Source organism: Bison bison, unplaced genomic scaffold, assembly GCF_000754665.1.
Source record: "Bison bison bison isolate TAMUID 2011002044 unplaced genomic scaffold, Bison_UMD1.0 scf7180017864212, whole genome shotgun sequence".
NCBI classification, from domain to species: domain Eukaryota; kingdom Metazoa; phylum Chordata; class Mammalia; order Artiodactyla; family Bovidae; genus Bison; species Bison bison.
The window spans coordinates 3463450-3484752 of NW_011494784.1; the positions used below are offsets into that span (position 1 = coordinate 3463450).

The 21303-nt window shown below is 38.4% G+C and overlaps 1 protein-coding gene across 1 annotated transcript in view; it reads left to right on the top strand.

The window, feature by feature from the left end:
* Nucleotides 1–21303, top strand: part of PCSK5 (proprotein convertase subtilisin/kexin type 5) — a 610290-nt gene that overhangs the window by 427428 nt on the left and 161559 nt on the right. The window contains exons 19-22 of the mRNA XM_010844912.1: nucleotides 1696–1798; nucleotides 3640–3833; nucleotides 17074–17158; nucleotides 20837–20934. Coding sequence (XP_010843214.1) covers nucleotides 1696–1798; nucleotides 3640–3833; nucleotides 17074–17158; nucleotides 20837–20934 — 480 coding nt within the window. The remainder of the gene's footprint in view (nucleotides 1–1695; nucleotides 1799–3639; nucleotides 3834–17073; nucleotides 17159–20836; nucleotides 20935–21303) is intronic.

The window sequence follows — 21303 nt, forward strand, 5'->3', positions numbered from 1 at the left end:
TTTTAATTGTAGTAATCATCTGGTGAAAATTTAGGGCCACCCAATAACTCCTTTTCTTTGGAGCTGTGATTTTCACTTTCATTAAGAAGTCAGCCTTTGAGAGGGTCAGATGGCATTCTCATAACCAGGTCCCTGTACTGTTTCATTGAATTCCAGGCACGGTGGGACCCACAGCTGGCTGAACTTCAACTCTTAGGCAGCAGAAGCACTCTCTCCTCATGGACTGCAGTAGTCAGCTAAAATGTTGCAAGTTGCAATAGCTGTGGAACTTAATTTCAAGATCAATTTTAAGGCTTTTGGGAAAATAGAGATAAACAGTGTCAAATGACTCTTATGATTAAGCAGAAATATACATCAAGTCTGTAGCATTTTAAAATGACTCATTTCTATTCAGAGCCAAAGGTCATGACTTACCCCTAAGTCGGAGACCTGAACTAAGAAGCAGGACCTCTGTTGACCCCAACTCTCCTAGGGAGATAAACAAAAAAAGCCACTATAACTCTTGGAAAATCATTTTTATCTGTAAAATGAGGGTGTATGGCTACTAGATTTTTCTCCAGGTCATTCCTCCCCTACTTCTACCATTTTATGTTTCAATTTAGTAACTGTAGAACATAGTCCTACAGTGACTAAAGGAAAACAAATTTCAACAAAAGTAAGACCTTTTGATTAAAATAAGTGTGGCTCAAGACAATTCTGGTACCCTTGATTGACTTTTTGTGCATTTCATGTACCATGTAAATCGCTGGTTAAAATCATGAGTTTTCATTGGGAAATAGCTTGAAGATTATGAGACCAAATGTCTCAAACTACAGAAAACAAAAAAAAGGAGTCAAAGAAATAAGTTATCTATAACTAGCCCATGTCATTAGAAAATCTCTTTTCATCAATCACAAAATAGCTCTTTTTAGCATTTTTTTTCCTGCCTGTGCATTCTTTCTAGTTCTTCACCAAAGAATATACAGCAAGAGAGATGAGGAACATTCATCCTTGGTCTGGAATTCTTTAAGCTTGCTTGCATCTTTTAAAACTTATGTATAGTTTTCTTTTGTTGAGTTGCCCATTGGCCTATGGGTAGGATGCAATTTTAAATCTATTATCTGTGCCTGAAGTACCTGCTTTGTAATCCAAGACGAGATGCTGATAAAATTGTGCCAGACCCCATAATGATGTTTCTTTCTGGCTCTAGAATCTCAGAGGTACTCAGTGGCTTTAATGACCTTGTATGAGAGAGGCAGTCTGGTCAGGACATTGAATAACAGCCCTCTTTTCTTTTCTGCTAACAGCATAAAATTCTCATTTTTCTATAAATCCAGCATTTTAATTATTATGCATATTTAATTGCAATCAGTTGTTGTTTTTTTTTTTTTAAGTTGCTGCAGTGGTTTTTTTTCTTTGAATTCTGGGTTGTCATTTCCCACAAAGCAACTATACATGTACTTTGAAGACAAGGTCCTGACTAGGAGTTACATGCTTGATACTTAGGTAATTGAGGTTTCCCCCCCCCATAAAAGCAAGAATTTATCTCGGCTTATAGCCACATTAAACATTATTCCATCTCACTGCATTAGAAACTCTTAAGGAAAACTCTCACTGCATAAGGGGGAGAAAAAGCCTATTTTTATCCCAAATTCAAGTTAACACTTACTTGCTTAAAATCACTTTTTCCAAGTGTTATTCTGATTTCTTTTGGAGGCCCCTGTGACCCCGAGTGCAGTGAGGTGGGCTGTGATGGGCCAGGACCCGACCACTGCAATGACTGTTTGCACTACTACTACAAGCTGAAAAATAACACCAGGTAAGAGAGATGCCCCATCAGGATACCTGAAGCGCGCTCCCTGGTGGTAGTTCCTGGGAGCTCCCACAGTTCACCAGCGGCAGGGTGTTCCATGGTCTCCCACCAGAACCAAAGTCCAGATGCTGCTGCACAGGCCCCTACACCTCGCTGCATCATTTGAATAGTGAAACTGATACTGAATTAAAAAACACCCGATTTTGATCTACAATTTTTTGATCTACAAACTGATACTGAATTACAAAACAACCCAATTTTGATCTAGGCTAGGAAACTGCAGAGGTCTTTTCTCACATTTCAAAGGATGATGGGGAGGGACTAGTTATGCACATGCCTGATCTGCCCTTCTAGACCTTTCCATCCCACTGATGTTTGATGCCCCACAGCTGCACTTTCCCTCCAGGAAATGGATGATTTTCTGAATTCCTCAAAGTGTAAGCTTTCCATGTGGCAAAGCTACTGGTCCCTGTGCATCCTCACTACTCTGCTCTGGACAGTAAGGTGGGCCTGCTTGAACCCATGCTTCTGAGCCCCTGGCTTCTGCCTCGAGCGGATATGTATCCACAGGGAAGGCTGTGGAACACACTGCTCATCAGAAGCCGTGTTCTTCCAGGCTGTTTCCCACATCCCTAACACCTCTCCCTCCTGTTTCAGAAGGAAACTCACTCTAGGAAGCCGACCTGGTATCCACACTCCAGTCACCCAGGAGGGTCCTATTCCTGTCACATCCATGCTGGAATTTCAGTTCCTTAAAGGGAATATAAAGCAAAAATTAAATTTAAAAAGAATTTTTAATTAAAAATAAATTTCTTAAAAGGAAAAGTCCTTGGCTACCCCAGCCCCTCTCATTATCTCCTAGACTGGCAAATGCCTGACATTTAATTAGTACTCAGTAAGTACTTGTTGGAGAAGGCAATGGCACCCCACTCCAGTACTCTTGCCTGGAAAATCCCACGGACGGAGGAGCCTGGTAGGCTGCAGTCCATGGGGTCGCTAAGAGTCGGACATGACTGAGCGACTTCACTTTCACTTTTCACTTTCATGCATTGGAGAAGGCAATGGCAACCCACTCCAGTGTTCTTGCCTGGAGAATCCCAGAGACGGGGGAGCCTGGTGGGCTGCCATCTATGGGGTCGCACAGAGTCAGACACGACTGAAGCGACTTAGCAGCAGCAGCAAGTACTTGTTAAATGAATAAATAAAGCCCAGATCTTCAGTTATGGGCAAACAAAGAAGTTTTTTTTTTTTTTTTTTATCATAAACAGCATTAAATTTTCAAATACATTTTTTTTTCTTGGCTATGCCACACAGCTTGCAGGATCTCAGTACCCCAACCAGGGACTGAACCCAAGGCGCATCAGTGAAAGCCCAGAATCCTAACCACTAAGCCAGTAGGGAACTCCCTAAATATATTAATTTAGACAATAGCATACACATCCCAGAATTCATATAACAATACACAACAATAGAAACTAATCCTTTATATAGGGATTTTTGCATAAAATTATGGTTCACATGTCTTCTCTTCAACCCAACAGACAACCTTCCTGTTGAGACTCAGTTTCTAACCATCATCCCCTTTAAAGAGCTAGACCCGAACTGGAAGATGGTTTGGACCAAGACATTCCTTGCTTGGTGGACTTGGTATTATGTAACTGCAGTGCTATGTCAGCACCCTACATACGAGAAGGCTTTAACCAACAGAATTTGGCCCTTTGGATGTGGTATTACCATCACAGTTTAAAAAGGATTTTGAGAATGAGGACAGCTGTGTGCTCAGCACCTTACTCACTCAGGACTGAATCTCTGGTGACACTGCTCTTCTTTATCATCCCACAACGCAGAATCTGTGTCTCCAGCTGCCCTCCTGGCCACTATCACGCTGACAAGAAGCGATGCAGAAAGTGTGCCCCCAACTGCGACTCCTGCTTTGGAAGCCACGGGGACCAGTGCCTGTCCTGTAAATATGGATACTTCCTGAATGAAGAAACCAACAGCTGTGTCACTCACTGCCCTGATGGATCATATCAGGACACCAGTGAGTTGATTCCCAAATTTGGTTTTTAGAGAGGAAATATAAGGTTTTCACTTGAACGACCTTGGGAGGGATAGTCCTCATGAAATCTAGGCCTTTCTTAATATCAAAAAAGAGCTAGTCAGTTTTTAGGAGAACACTAGAATATTTTGTAAAAATGAATTTTAGAAAATTTTGCAAAAAATATTTTGTGTAAAAATGCCTGTAACTAACTCCTTCAAGGGGTGCTCTGCCTCACCCTCAGGTTCACTGACTTGCTAGGAGGACCCACAAGACTCAGTATATAATTATACTCAAGAACTCATGGTTATAACTTACTATAGTAAAGAGATACAAAGTAGAATCAGCAAAGGGGAAAGGCATGCGGGACAGTCTGGAGGAAACCAGGTGCAAGCTTCCAAGAGTTTTCTTCCAATGGAGTGACACAGGATACATCCCATCCCCATCAAAAATCTGTGATTATGTGTGAATGTCAGCTACCAGGGAACCTCCCTAGAGTTTCAGCACCCAGAGGTGTAACTGGGATCTGGTCATGAAAGCTCCTCTGATGGCTCAGTGGTAAAGAACCCACTTGCCAATGCAGGAGACATGGGTCCAATCCCTGGGTTGTGAAGATCCCCTGGCAATCCACTCTAGTATTCTTAGCTGGGAAATCCCATGGACAGAGTTGCCTGGCGGGCTACAGTCCATGGGGTCTCAAAAGAGTCAGACCTGACTTAATGACTGAACAAAAACATGAAGGCACCCTGTGCCTGTACCATACCAAAATTCCAGACTCTGCAAAGGAAAGCAGGTATTCAATACAAACCATATTGTTTCTACGAACAGTTTAGGCACCATGAGCCACTCTAGTCAGGGTAGTGGGAAACTTCATGAAATCCAACTTTCCAAATGTCAGCCATGGGCCAACCTTACAAGGATAGCAGCCAGGCCTGTTTTTTTCTGCACATTAAGCAAAGGAAACAGACTTTTATATCAGTAAGGTGTAAATAGACACTGGAAATTTATCAGAGAGTTATTTAACCCATCAATAAAGGAACCTAAAGGTGATAAGTGGGTTCAAAGACTATCAGGTATCACAGTCCACCAGGAAAGGCAAATGAACTCCATTTGCTGAGTTAGAGAAAAAACTGAATAAATTTCATACATGGGAATACAATTAGAATTTTGGAGGGTTATTTTTTCAAATGGGCAGAACTCACTTGCAACTTTTATCAAACAAAAATTTATAAATTAACATGTAACTTCACAGAATGTGGGCTCTAATCAAATGTCATTAGTGAACAGATAAGGCACACTCCCTAGAGAATCCAGTAATCCTCAGGCACACCTCTTTTTAGAGAGTGCTCTATTATAGCTCTGGTAAGGACTGCAGGAATTTTTTGCTTTATTTCTGAGCCCTGGATAATTTATCAGAATGAGAGTGTCACACCACAGTATGACAGTGAAATTTGTTTCTATCCAACCTAAGAAAAAAGAAAACCCAACTTTAAAGGAACAAGAGTTGTTTTGTTTTTTTTTTCAAAAGCAGCAAAAATTTTGAAGTGGATACGCTTGCTCCTTAAGCAGTTTTTTATTCAAACACAGGCAGCACTTCTCTATGAGGGAGAAGGGGCTTTTGACTTAGCTTTAGAGCAATGGGGAGGGGTTACGGCTGTAGTTTTTATTTTCCCTCAAGTTTGGAACATGATCTGCAACTTGATGGAAAAAGGAGAAAAAGAATGTGGAGCAGACCTAAGGGCTCAGAAGTAAGTAGTATTCCTTGAAGGAAAAATTCAACATTCTGTCAAGAAGGCTGAATCTTGGAAGAGACACCCAGCCCACGGAGTGGTTGTGAGCCAGCTCTTCTCCCATCATGTGCCCTGCGGGGGCACGTCTGAGCCGCCACCACTGCCAAGAACCCCAGGACTGGGCAGACCCTATATCAAGAGAATGACGACGAGCACACGCTGAGGAACGAGGCAACAGGCACCAGTACTAAAGCAGCCCCTGCACCAAATACGTTAAACCCACACAAGCTACACATGAACTCCCCCACACAGCCCTCCAAGACCACATAGGTCATTCTTTCTTCTAAACTCACAAGGTAAGAGAAGGACAAAGAAGAAGAGAGGAACCACTCCCAGTTAAAAGACCAAGAGAACTCCCCCAGAAGAAAATGAAACGGGCCTCTTCAGCCTAACAGACACCAGGTTTTGAAAGGAGATAATGAAAAAACTGAAGGAGCTAAGAAAGGCTGTTGACAGAAATGCAGAATGCTGTAAAAAGGAACTAGAGACTATACAGAAAAATTACAAAAATTCATTTACAGAGATGAAAGCTGAGCTAATGGAAATGAACAGAAGAATGAATAAGTGATCTGGAAGACTGGATTATTTCCATTATCCTATCAGGACAGCAGACAGAAAAAAAAAAAAAAAAAACTAGAAACAATATAAGAGATATATGGGATAGTATAAAACATGCCAATGTAAACATGATAGGGATTCCAGAAGGGGAAGAAAAAGAAAAGGGGATAGAAAATGCATTTTAAGAAATTATGGCAGAAAACTTCCCAAACGTAAAGGAAACAGGTATCAAGGTACAGGAAGCACAGAGAATTCAAAATACGAAAAAACCCAAACGGATCTACACCAAAACATATTATAATAAAAATGGCAAAATTTAAAGAGAGGATTCTAAAAGCAACAAGAGAAAATCAGAGTTAATGACAAGAAAACCCCCATAAGGCTATCAGCTCATTTCTCTACAGAAATGTTGCAGGCTAGGAGGGAGTGGCAAGATATAGTCAAAGTCCTGAAAGGGAAAAACCTGCAACCTAGGATACTCTACCCAGCAAGATTACCATTTAGAATAGAGAGATAAAGAATTTCTCAGATAAAAATCAAAAGAATACAACAATACTAAACCTATCCTAGGACTTCCCTGGTGGCTTAGACAGTAAAGTGTCTGCCTACAATGTGGGAGACCCAGTTTCAATCCCTGGGTGGGGAAGATCTTCTGGAGAAGGAAATGGCAACCCACTCCAGTATCCTTGCCTGGAAAATCCCATGGATGGAGGAGCCTGGTAGGCTACAGTCCACGGGGTCACAAAGAGTCGGACACGACTGAGCGACTTCACTTTCACTTTCAAACCTATCCTAAAGGAAATATTAAGGTCTTCTCCAAATAGAAAAGAAATAATCTATAGGTAAGAGAAAATCACAGTTGGAAAGTAAAGTGATAGCTTCTCAGTCGTGTCTGACTCTGTGATCCCATGGACTATACAGTCTATGGAATTCTCTAGGTCAGAATACTGGAGTGGGTAGCCTTTCCCTTCTCCAGGAAACCAGAAACCCAGGTCTCCTGCATTGCAGGTGGATTCTTTACCAGCTGAGCCAACAGGGAAGCCCATGAATACTGGAGTGGGTAGCCTTTCCCTTCTCCAGCAGATCTTTCCAACCCAGGAATCAAACCAGGGTATCCTGCATTGCAGGTGGATTCTTTATCAACTGAGCTATCAGGAAAAAAACCAGGGCAGCCATTTTGCACACAAACTGATAAGCCAGTACATAAATTTAAAATTAAATCAAAAAATTTCTATGAAAGTAACGATAATTACAATGAATAGCAAAAGGATGAACATGATCATTTTGCTGAAAGTTTTACCTCATTTTCAGTTAGAAGGATTAGTTAACAAAAGCAACCACTCATTGCACACACAATGAACAATTTTAATATTTTAATAGGGGATTATTTGACTTAGTTTCAATTATGTAGTCATTAAAAGAAATAGAAGCAACAGAGAAGTAACAACATACATTATCACCAAATTGGGCCAACAACCTACATCTAGACTTGAATAGTGCTTTAAAGTCCTGAATGACAGCAATCTGGAGTCCCAGTTGGGAAACGGTCCCAGGAAGTGTATACACTCCACAGGTTAAGACTTGAAATTGCAGTTTTGAGAGCTCCTGCTTATAATCCCAGGCCAAAAACTGATATATTCATCACTTTGTATGCAAAACAGCAGCCCTGGTTTTTTCCTTTAACTTTTACAATACTATTTGTTTCTCCTTGTGAGTCATAAGACTTCTTAGACCCTGGAGAGCAGAGGGGGCTTGCCAGGCCCTCAACGGCTTAAGAAAAGTTCAAGACCCACTAAACTTTCTTATGTAAAGTGCCCCTTAACTTTCCAGCAACAAGTGGTGTACTTATAGGCAGGCACATAGTCCTGGCAGGGTCAGAAGTCAGAGGCCTGCTCTCCTGCTTCTGAAGCCTGAACAAGACTACCTCTATTTTAATTTCCCTAACAATGAAGATATAAAAGAGGACATCAAAGTTATAAAATGTGGAGAAGAGTAAGAACGTATAGATTTTTCACTTCTCCTAGAATGTGTTTAAGCCTATATGACTACCAGTCTAAGGCAAGTAGATATAGGAATGGGTTAACATAATTGAAAAACAGGATAACCACAAATCAAAAACATACAATAGATTCACAGAAACCAAAGAGAAGAGAACATTAAGTATAATACAAAAGAAAATCAAACCACAACAACAACAAAAAAAGATAAAGTGACAAAGAAGAAATTTAAAATCAATGAGAAAGCAAGGTTTAAAATGGTGATAAATACATATCTATCAATAATTACCTTAAATGTCAATGGTCTAAATGCTCTAATCAAAATACACAGAGTGACAACTTGATTAAAAAAATACAAGAGCCTACAATATGCTGCTTATGAGAGACCCATTTTTAGGGCAAAGCACACACAAAGATTGAAAGTGAGGGGATGGAAAAAGATACTTCATGCAGATGCAAATGAAAAGAAAGCATGGGTCATAATACTCTCATTAGACGAAATAAACTTTAAAACAAAGGCCACAAAGAAAAATAAAGAAGGATACTATATACACATCAACAAATTAAAGAATAAAAACCATATGATCATCTCAATAGATGCAGAAACAGCTTCTGACAAAATTCAACATCCATTTATGATAAAAATTCTCCAGAAAGTAAGCATTGAGAGAATATACGTCAACATAATAAAGGCCATATGTGACAGACCTACAGCTAACTCAACAGTGAAAAGCTGAAAGCATTTTCCCTTAGATCAGGAACAAGACAAGTAGGTCCGCTTTTATTCAACGTAGTTTTGGAAGTCCTAACCATGGCAATTGAAAAAGAAAAGGAAGTAAAAGAAGTGGAAAAGAAATAAAACTGTCACTGTTTGCAAATGACATGATACTACACATAGAAAATCCTAAAGATGCTACCAGAAAACCACTGGAACTCATCAATAAATTCAGGGAGTTGCAGGATACAGAATTAGTACACAGAGATTTGTTGCATTTCTATATATTAACAACAAAAATCAGAAAGTAAAATTAAGAAAACAATCCTATTTACCATCATATCAAAAACAATAAAATACCTAGGAGTTCTTGGACTGCAAGGAGATCCAACCAGTCCATTCTGAAGGAGATCAGCCCTGGGATTTCTTCGGAGGGAATGATGCTAAAGCTGAAACTCCAGTACTTTGGCCACCTCATGCGAAGAGTTGACTCATTGGAAAAGACTCTGATGCTGGGAGGGACTGGGGGCAGGAGGAGAAGGGGACGACAGAGGATTAGATAGACGGCTGGATGGCATCACTGACTCGATGGACGTGAGTCTGAGTGAACTCCGGGAGTTGGTGATGGACAGGGAGGCCTGGCCTGCTGCAATTTGTGGGGTCGCAAAGAGTCCGACACGACTGAGCAACTGAACTGAACTGAAACCTAAGGAAAGTACACTATAAACTATAAGACACTGATGAAAGAAATCAAAGATGACAAACAGACTGAAATATACCATGTTCTTGGATTGGAAGAATCAATATTGTCAAAATGACTGTACTACCCAAGGCAAGCTACAGATTCAGTCAAATTACCAATGGCATTTTGCACAGAACTAGAACAAAAAAAACCGTAAGATTTGTTTAGAGATACAGAAGACCCTGAATAGCCAAAGCAATCTTGAGAAAGGAAAATGGAGCTGGAGGAATCAGGCTTCTTGACTTAAGACTATATAACAAATCTATAGTCATCAAAACAGTGTAATACTGACACAAAAACAGAAATATAGATCAATGGAAGAGGATAAAAAGCCCAGAAATAAACCCACATATCTGTGGCCAATTAATCTACAAGAAAGGAGGCAAGACTATACAATGGACAAAAGACTTTTCAATAAATGGTGCTGGGAATACTGGACAGCTATATGTAAAAAATAAAAACAAACCAAAAAAATGAAATCAGAACATTCTTTAACACGATGCACAAAAATAAACTCAAAATGGATTAAAGACCTTAATGTAAGACTGAGTACTATTAAAACTCCTAGAGGAAAACATAGAACATTCCTGGCTTAAATCACAGCAATATCTTTTCTGATCCATCTCCCAGATGAAAGTAAAAACCAACAAATGTTACCTAATTAAACTCAAAAGCGCTTGCACAGTGAAGGAAACCTAAACAAAATGAAAAGACAGCTCACAGAATGGTAAAAAAAAAAAAAAAAAATGCAACCAGAAAGGGATTAGTCTCCAAAATTTACAAATGGGCAGGAGACCTAAATAGACACTTCTCCAAAGAAGATATACAGATGGCCAAGGAGCACATAAAAAGGTGTTTAACATCACTACTGGAGAAATACAAATCAAGACTACAAAGACATATCACCTCACACCAGTCAGAATGGCCATGATCAAAAAATCTATAGACAATAAATGCTACAGAGGGTGTGGAAAAAAGGGAACTCTCCTACATTGTTGGTGGGAATGTAAATTGGTAGAGCCTCTATGGAGAACAGAATGGCGGTTCCTTAAAAAACTAAAAATACAGCTACCATATGATCCAGCAATCCTACTCTTGTGCATATATTCATAGAAAAACATGGTTTGAGAGAGTACATGCCACCCCAATGTTCACTACAATACTGTTTACAATAATCAAGATATGGAAGAAACCTAAATGTCAATCAAAAGATGAATGGATAAAGAAGATGTGCTACATATAAACAATGGAATATCCCTCAGTCATTTAAAGGAATGAGAATACGATTTGCACCAACATGGATAGACCTGGGGATTATCATACTAAGTGAAGCAAGACAAAGACAAATATCATATGATATCATTTATATGCAGAATCTAGAAGAAATGATACAAATGAACTTATTTACAAAACATAAACAGACTCACAGACTTAAAGAATGAATGTATGGTTACCAGAGGGAAGGGTGAAGGGCAGAGATAGATTGGGAGTTTGGGATTGACTGTACATACTACCATTTTAAAATAGATAACCAACAAGCACAGGGAATTCTGCTCAATATTCTGTAATAACCTAAGTGGGAAAAGAACTTGAAAAAGAATAGATACATGTATATGTATAACTGAATCACTTTGTTGTATACCTGAAACTAACACATTATGAACCAACTTCAATATTGTGTTCCAATATAAGATAATTTTTTTAAAAAGCTTCCTTACTGTTTAAAAAAAAATCTCAAATAAACACACTTTTATCTCCCACTTAATAAAATTAGAAAAAGAAAAATAGGAACTTCCCTGGAGGCACTGTGGATGGGAGTCCCCCTGCCAATGCAGAGGACACAGGTTCGATTCCTGGGCCAGATGGATTCCACAGGCCGTGGAGCAACTAGGCCCATGCACCACAACTCCTGAGCCTGTGTACTGCAACTACTGCTGAATCCCATGTGCCTAAGTCTATGTTCTGCAACAAGAGAAGCTCCACAATGAGAAACCCGCACACCACACTAAAGAGGAGCATCCACTTACTGCAACTAGAGAAAGCCCACACAAAGCAACAAAGACCCAGCACAGCCAAAAATAATATTTTTTTTAAAAAAAGAAAAAGAACAAACAAAATCTAAAGTCAGCAAAGGAAGGAATAAAGATCAGAGAAGAAATAAAAGATTTTTTTAAAAAAATAGAAAAAAGTCAATAAAACCAAGAGCTAGTTATTTGAAAGTATAAACAGGATTGACAAACCTCAGACCAGGCTCATCAAAAAGAAAAGAGAGATAATCCAAATAAAATAAATGAAAAAGGAAACATAACAACTGATAGAGAAATTCAAAAAACCATAAGGGAATGCTATAAACACTTATATGCCAACAAATTTGACAATCCAGAAGAAGTGGACAAATTTCTGGAAACAAACATCCTACTAAAATTGAATTAAAAAGAAAGATAATTTGAAAAGACCAATCACTAGAACTGAAATAGAATCTAATTTAAAAACTCTCAACAATGTATGGCTACCAATGGAAGGATGAGGGGAGTGGGATGAATTAGGAGATTGGGATTAACATATATATGCTGCTATGTATAAAATAGATAACTAATGAGTACTTACTGCATACCACGGGGAACTCTACTCAATGCTCTAAATGGTGACCTAAATGGGAAGGAAATTCAAAAAGAGGGGATATATGCATACATATAGCTGATTCACTTTGCTGTACAGCAGAAACTAACACTACATTGTAAAGCAACTATACTCTAATAAAAATTAATTTTAAAAAATTGAGTAACCACTGGAGTAAAAAAAAAAAAATACCTCTCTACAAACAAAAGTCTAGAACCAGATGACTTTACAGGTGAATTCTACTAAACATACAAAGAGGAACTTATACTGATCCTTCTCAAGCTCTTCCAGAAAACTGAAGAGGAGGGAACACTCTCAAAGCCATTCTTTGAAGCTATCACCTTGATACCAAAACCAGACAAAGATACCACCAGAAAAGAAATTTACAAACCAGTATCTTTGATGAATATAGATGCAAAAATTCTCAACAAAATATTAGCAACTGAATCTAACAACACATAAAAAAGATCATACACCACGACCAGTGGGATTCTTCTGAAGTTCACAAGGATGGTTCCACATATGCAAATCAATCAGTGTGATACACCAAATAAGCAAAAGACAAAAAACACATGATCATCTGAATAGATGCAGAAAAAGCATCTCACAAAATTCAACATCCATTCATGATAAAAACCCTTACCAAAGTAGGTACAGAGAGAACATATCTCAACACAATAAAAGCTACTTAATGACAAACCCACAGCCAATATAATACTAAAAAGCTGAAAGCCTTCCTGCTAAATTCAGAAACAAGACAAGGATGCCTACTCTTACCTTTTCTAGTCAACATACTAGGAAGTCCTAGTCACACCAATCACACAAGAAATAAAAGGCATTCAAGTTGGAAAGGAAGAAGTAAAATTGTCCTTATATGCAGATGATGATACTATATGTATATAAAACCCCGAAGACTTCACACAAAAACTACTTGAACTGATGAATGAATTCAGCAAGGTAGCAGGATATAAGATTAACATACAGAAATCAGTTCCACTTCTTTATACCAACAATGAAATAAGAAAGGGAATGTAAAAAAAAGAACTTTTTAAAATTGCACCCCCAAAATAAAAGACTTAGGATTAAACCTGACCAAGGAGGTGAAAGACTTATTTGCTGAGAACTATAAAACGTTAATAAAGGAAACCAAAGATGATTCAAAGAAATGAAAGATACCTCATGCTCTTGGGTTGGAATAATTAATATTGTTAAAATGGGCATACTTACCAAAGCAATCTATATAGGTTTAATGTGATCCCTAAATTACCAAAGGTCCAATACTTTGACCACCTGATGTGAACAGCTGACTCATTGGAAAAGACCCTGATGCTGGGAAAGATTGAGGGCAAAAGGAGAAGGGGGCGACAAAGGATGAGATGGTTGGATGGCATCATTGACTCAATGGACATGAATTTGAGTAAACTCTGGGAGATAGTGAAGAACAGGAAAGCCTGGTGTGCTGCAGTCCATGGGGTCACACAGAGTCAGACATGACTGAGCTACTGAACAACAAATCAAGTTACCATAACATTAGGTCTCCTGCACTGCAGATAGATTCTTTACCAACTGAGCTACCAGGGAAGCCCAGAACTAGAACAGATAATCCTAAAATTCATATGGAACCATAAAAGACCCAGAATTGCCAAAACAATCCTGAAGAAAAACAAATCAAGAAGTATAACCCTCCAGACTTCAGACAATACTACAAAGCTACAGTAATCAAAACATTATGATATTGCCACCAAAACAGACATATGGATCAACAGAACAGAATAGAGATCCCAGAAATAAACCCACACACCTATCATCAGTTAATCTTCAGAGGAAACACATATATTCAGTGGAATGAAACAATCTCTTCAGCAAGTGGTGTTGGGAAAATTGGACAGTCACATGTAAACCAATGAAATTAGAATACTCCATTACATCATACACAAAAATAAACTCAAAACGGCTTGAAGACTCAAACATAAGGTGTAATACCATAAAGCTCCTAGAAGAGAGCCCAGGCAAAACATTCTCTGACATAAATCATACCACTGTTTCCTTAGGCTCCCAAGACAATAGAAATAAAAACAAAAATAAACAAGACCTAATCAAATTTACAAGCTTTTGCACAGCAAAGGAAACCATAAACAAAATGAAAAAACAACATACAGAATGGGAGAAAATACCTACAAATGATCTGACCAACAAGGGATTAATTTCCAAAATATACAAACAGTTTGTACAACTCAACAACAACAACAAAAAATCCAACTGAAAAATAGGCAAAAGACCTAAATACACATTTCTCCAAAGAAGAAATACAGATAGCCAACAGACATATGAAAAGATGTTCAACACGGCTAGTTATAAGAGAAATGCAAGTCAAAACTACAGTGAGGTACACCTCACAATGGTCAGAATAACCATCATTAAAAACTTTGCAAAAGAAATGCTGGAGAGGATGTGGAGAAAAGAGAACCCTCCTACACTGTTGGTAGGAATGTGAGTTGATGAGCCACTGTGGAAAACATTATAGAGGTTCCTTATAAAACTAAAAATACAACTATCATATGATCCAGCAATCCCACTCCTGGGCATATATCCGGACAAAAGTGTAATTCAAAAAGATACATATACCCCTATGTTAATAGCACTATTCACAACAGCAAAGACATGGAAACAACCTAAATGTCCATTGACAGATGAATGGATAAAGAAGATATGGTGTGTATACACACACACACACACACACACACGCGCACACACACAATGGAACAGTTCTCAGCCATAGAAACAAATGAAATAATGCCATTTGTAGCAACATGAATGCAACTAAAGATTATCATACTAAGTGAAGTAAGTCAGAAAGAGAAAGATAAATACCATATTATAACACTTACATGTGGAATCTAAAATAAGACGCAAATGAACTTATTTACGAAACAAACAGAATCATGGACAAAGAGAACAGACTGGTGGTTGCCAAGGAGGAAGGGGCTGGAGAAGAGATAGACTGAGAGTTTGAGGTTAGTAGATGTAAGCTTTTATGCACAGAATGGATAAACAACAAGGTCGTACTGAATAGCACACAGAACTATATTGAATATCTTAAGATAAACCACAGTGGAAAAAGAAACTTTAAAAAGAATGTGTATAAAATGTATAATTGAATCACTATGTGTGCAGCAGTAATAAACACTGTAAATCAACTATACTTAAAAAAAGTTTTAAAGTAGTATTCCTTGAGGAAAAAAATCAAAATTTTATCAAGAAGACTGAGCCTTGGAAAAGAAATCTAGGTGGTACTGGATAGGAAAATGATAATTGAGACAATCAGTTCTTTTGCCAGAGCCTGGAAGGTTGATAATTAAAGAAGGCTATTTAAACAATTACTTCACTGATAAACCTGAAGAAGGGAAAGGCTACCCATTCCAGTATCTGGCCTAGAGAATTCCATAGACTGCATAGTCCATGGGGTTGCAGAGAGTCACAGATGATTGAGCAATTTTCAGTTCACTCACTGATACAAGTGGTCTGTGCATCTCTCTCCTTCTAGGCAATTGCCTTTTGTTTTAATTTCCTCCTTTAATAAGTCCATTTACATATAGCATAGTGATATGTATGTGACTAGCAATAATTACTGCCAACATATCTACAGTTCCCTTGAATAAGGTCATTAACTCCTCAAGAGCAGCTCAGCGGTAGTCATCATTGTAATATTTAGTTAACAAATGAACAGAGATTGTGAACTTGTCCACTAGCAATGCTAAGAGCAGAATGCCACGCTAGGTCCTCTGGCTTCAGGTCCTATGTCATGTCCAGCATTCTCGATGACCCTAAGATGGGGAGCTCATAGACGGTGAAGAACTTTGTATTTCATGCTGAGGAGCTCAGAATTCTGAAAGGAGTTAGACCTCTAGGAGGTCCTTAGAGGGATCCGGTGAAGCAGTGCTTCTCTGGATCCCTGAAGAACACCAGTGTTTAAAGAGCAGACAGAGAAGCCTATGGACAAAGCCTCATTCAGTTCTATATATACCTGAAGTTAGGATCTACCGGCATCTCAGAGAAGGGATCAAAGTCTCCAGGAAAATGTCACCTGAGGTAAAAGGCCTTACTTAATATAACATCACCATTCTCCACTACAGGACAGTAACGTACTTGCCATCCCCCCACCCCTCTGCCTCAATGCTCGGTATTAAACAAGAAAGCCAGTATTCACAGTGTATTTGTTCATTCAAATGTTTTTGTTCTCCAGAAATGTAAGTGTTGTCTGAAATATAGTAACATTTATATTGATTCCACAGTTCTATAAACTTTAATAAAACAAAGCAAGAAATAATCAGCCCTTACCTTGCAATCTTAAAAGCAGGTTGCCCTTTTCAGTGTAGTTCATCGGAGTAGTCATTAAAGCTGTGAGCATGAGGTCTACCATTCCATTCTTCCGCTGCTAGTGTTGCCTCTCTGTACTTACTACTGATGTGCCCCAGCTTTATAGGTGAGATTTGCACAATTGGAAGTTAGGAAACTCTGCTTGGGAAAGAGAATAGGAAGAAGACAAAACCAATAAACTATTTAAGAATTAAGTGGGCTGTTGCTTTCTTGTCTACAAATTGGTAGATATTACTAAGGTATTTCGCAATGCTCTATATTCCTACCTGTATTTGATTTGATGAGAAGTGAGAGCAAATGTTGAGTCTGGGGCTTTTCCTACAATTTCCTACTCAAGGCCATGTATACTATAGCATACATTAGCAAACATTAGAACATATGCTTTTATGAAATCCAGCTGACCAGCTGCTTTATAACCTTGTTCCTTTTTTTTTTTTTTTAACAGAGAAAAGTCTTTGCCGGAAATGCAATGAAAACTGCAAGACATGTACTGAATCTGACAACTGTACAGAATGCAGGGAGGGGTTAAGGTAAGAGAGTGAAAGATTTCACCAAGTAACATAGCCCAAGGACTTCTCAATAAATTTGAAAAAAAGTAAATAGGTAGCTCTCTTATAAGTCACCCTTGGTTTGACTCCCATTCAGACACTTGATTGCTATTTGCATTATCTCTATCATTTTATGTGAAAAATTGGATGCTACCTTGGCTTCAGAAGGTTTATAAGCCAAATAAAATTCTCTTTAGAAAAGATGGCTCAACTATAAGTAAATAAATGGCCATTTGAGAGGCTTTCTTTGGGCTTTTTGACCAACAGTGTATCAGTCAAGGATTACTGCGTAGGTAACATCAATGAATTATATTTAATCCCCCTGATTCATTCCTCTGATGGTCGAAACTATTCCCTTATCTTTATTATTTCTCTCCATATAGCCAATCATTGTCTTATCTTAAGCACCTCAGGCTGGTTCCATTATGCTGTGGTATGCACATAGATTTAATACCAGGGGATGTCATCCTTGAATGGATGAGACTTGCTCATTGCTAAAGCCAGACAGTTGATAGATTCTTTGAGAGAATCAAAGTGAAGTAGATATTCTTGATATGCTTAAAGGTCAGATCATCCCATGCTGAGTGAGGGGCTGGACTCTGGCTTTATTACATAAAACTAGAATTCTGCTCCATTCCATCCCTTTTAAGAGTTCCCTGATGGCTCAGAGGGTAAAGCATCTGCCTGCAATGCAGGAGACCTGGGTTCGATCCCTGGGCTGGGAAGATCCCCTGGAGAAGGAAATGGCAACCCACTTCAGTATTCTTGCTTGAGAATCCCATGGATGGAGAAGCCTGGTAGGCTACAGTCCACCAGGTCGCAAAGAGTCGGACACAACTGAGCGACTTCACTTAGTACCTCTATTTCCACTTTTGATCAAAGGCACAATAATCAGGGTTCAGGCAGTCTAGGCAGGCAATCCTTTACATTAATTAATAGGGGAACATCATTTTTATTTTGATTGATTATTTGTGGCTTTCTCTCTTGCCCCATAAATGCATTCAGTGTCCATTTGTTTTGTACCTTTCATCTCAAGACTTCAGTTTTGATAAATATCAGTCCAGTCAGCATCCTACTACTTTTTGGAGAAGGAGCAGACTGTTATAATTTTTTAAAAAGGAAGATAAATGTGGGCTTAAATCTTTCTCTGCCATTTATCAGCTGTGTGATCTTGGTCAAGTCCGTTCACTCCTCTGAGCTTCAGTTTTCTCATCTATAAAAGGGTGGTACTAACCTCAAAATTGGTGGATTATGATAAGGATTAATTGTGATAACATCTATAAAGCACTTATTCCAATATCTGACACTGAATTGGCCCATGAAAAATAAACGATCAAGATTATTTTCTGTATTTCTTAGGGAACATTTTATAGAGTAAAAAATGTTCTCTAATAGAAATAAGAGCCATATATATAATTTTAAATACCTGAGTAGCCACATTAAAAGGAGTAAAAAGATACAGGTGAAATATATTTTAATGAAATCTTTAACCAAATATATCCAAAATATTATTTCAACATGTAATCAATATAAGACAATATGAAAGATAATCAATGAGATATTCTATATTTTGTTTGTAGTGCCCAGTCTTCGAAATCTGGTGTGTATTTCACCCTTAAAGCATATCTCAATTAAGATAGTAATTTTGGGGGAAATACTTGATCGGTATATAGGTTTTATAAAAATTTAGTTGAAGTAGATTTTAGATAACCAAGTTGTTCCGCACTTATTTAAAAGTTTTCTGATAACTGAATCAAGTGCCAATTTGTAAGATTGAGAGGGAAATGAACGAAAATAAAATGTTAAATTCTGTGCCTTGGCCACGCTAGCCACATTTCAAGTGCTCTCGAGCCCGCAGGTGCTAGAGCATACGGGACGGCACACGTCTAACTCAGCTGGCTCACCCCAGCATGAACCCAGGACCGGGTCGGCTTACCGCGCCACCCCTGGAGTCCGGACGCGGCAGAGTGCACCAGGGCTCCCGGTGGTGCTCTGCTGCACACCCCACTTAGTGCATTCCCTCCTCACACACGGCACCCTCTGTCTCCAGCTGCGCAAGTGCCAGCCTCAGAAGCAGTTTCCTTTGTTAGAAAAACAAGGCAGCTTTAAAAAAAACAACAACTTTGATAAGTTTATCAGAGGTCCCATTTCCTCCCACAAACAGATTCATGTGATGCACTGTCCCTTTTTCCAGCTCTACCAAAAGGAAAGGGATTTTCTTTTATTGGCTTTTTAAATGACACCTCTCTGGCCAGAAGAGAAGATCTATGAATGAAATATACTTTCTGTCTTCTTGAGGCTCCCTGTGTTTTTCTTAGGGGCTTCTAGGGTTGACCATTTTGCCTCAAAAGACCTGTAAATTTTTAAATAGTGGCTAAGCAAACAGAAAAATATCTATGCATAAAATACTAGAAGGATATGAATTAAAATGTGAACAGGACTGTCTGGGATTCTTTTTCATCTACTTTGGTTTTGTTCTTTCCAAATTACTTTAAAGAGAAAAATAAATATATAAAAATACTTATATACATATAAAAAATAAAGGGAAAACTAAATGTTAGTTTTTAATAGTATGATCCATATACAAAGCACAGTCAAGTAACATGTGAATTGCAGCAATGTAGAGAAATGTATTTTCTATAAGAACACAGAAAGCATTTGACCCTGTTGCTTAGACACCCATTTTCTAGAACTGTCTACTGGGTGACATGGGATTATGGTAACAGTCTCACTACTGAGTTATTCCATGAGTAGTGTTTGTATATTAAATGCTGTAAATTTTAGACATTTGTTTTTAAGCATCAATCTGTAGGCTATGAAAAACCTTACAGGTGTTAAAAAATTAGAAGAAAAAAATACACATTCCTCATTCGACATTCTAGCAACATATTAGGTAATGCCTAAGAGTGCTATTTAGATAAAACATAGCACAGATAACACCTAAAAATACTAAATGATAGTGTAACTAAGAAAAGTTGAGATGTTTGGTGAAGCAGCAATATAAGTAAATAATTTTGCCAAATATTTCATTAGAGTTTAAAATTAATAAATAAAGCAATAGAAGCAAATGTATGTTAGGATTCTCTTGCTTTGGTCCAAGAGAAGAACTAAAATCAGAAACACTTAAAATTTTAAAAAGGCTATTCCTGGGATTTTGAGCTGAAGGTTGGGCAGGATAGTTGTACCCTTCTCTTCAGGTGTAATCATTTTACCACGTATTCCTACAACATATACAGTAACAGAACAACATTTAACATTTACAGTAACAACAGTTACTCCACCACATTTATTGTGGAGTAGGTCTAGGAGATCTGGGATTGGTAGGCATATTGTTAGGGAAGGTGATTGTTTTGGTCCATAAAATACTTTTAAAAACCTCCAGGTTATAAAATGTTGAGTAAAGAAAAAATGTGTCAGCCAGCCTAATAATTTAAGAGGAATGTCCTCCAAACTTGTAGCACATGTATAGGCTACAGACTTATTACAGGCACAGAGAAGCATTCTAGGCATCGGGAGGAGAAAAACAGAGGGTACAGGGGCTATTTCTCCTGCTCTGAAGTTCTCCCAAATCCACTGACCTCTGGGGGAAACTGTATGCGTTACATATGGCCTTGGGGAGTCATGACCTCTTTGCCTGACCACAGCCGTCTGTGTTTCCAGCCTGCAGGGGTCCCGGTGTGCCATCACCTGTGAGGACGGATGGTACTTCAACGGCCAAGACTGCCAGCCCTGCCACCGCTCCTGCGCCACCTGTGCTGGTACCTCCTCCCCCACTCCTTATTTATTCCTCTAGCTCTGGTTTGGCTTTCATTTGTCTTTATCCATCAGTCATGCACACCCCCTTGGTAATTTTTTTTAATTAGACTTACTTTTCTAGCTTTACTGAGGCATAACTGACAAAAATTATATACTTCAACATGTACGTGTGATGTTTTGATATATATAATACAAGGTAATTAACATATTCATCACCTCACATAGTTTGTGTGTGATGAGAACACTTAAGATCAACTCTCTTAGTTGAGTTTTGAGTATACAATACAGTATAGTATTGTATAGTACTGTACAATAGTATATAGTATATACTATTGAATATACTATTGTATATACTGTATACAATACTATAT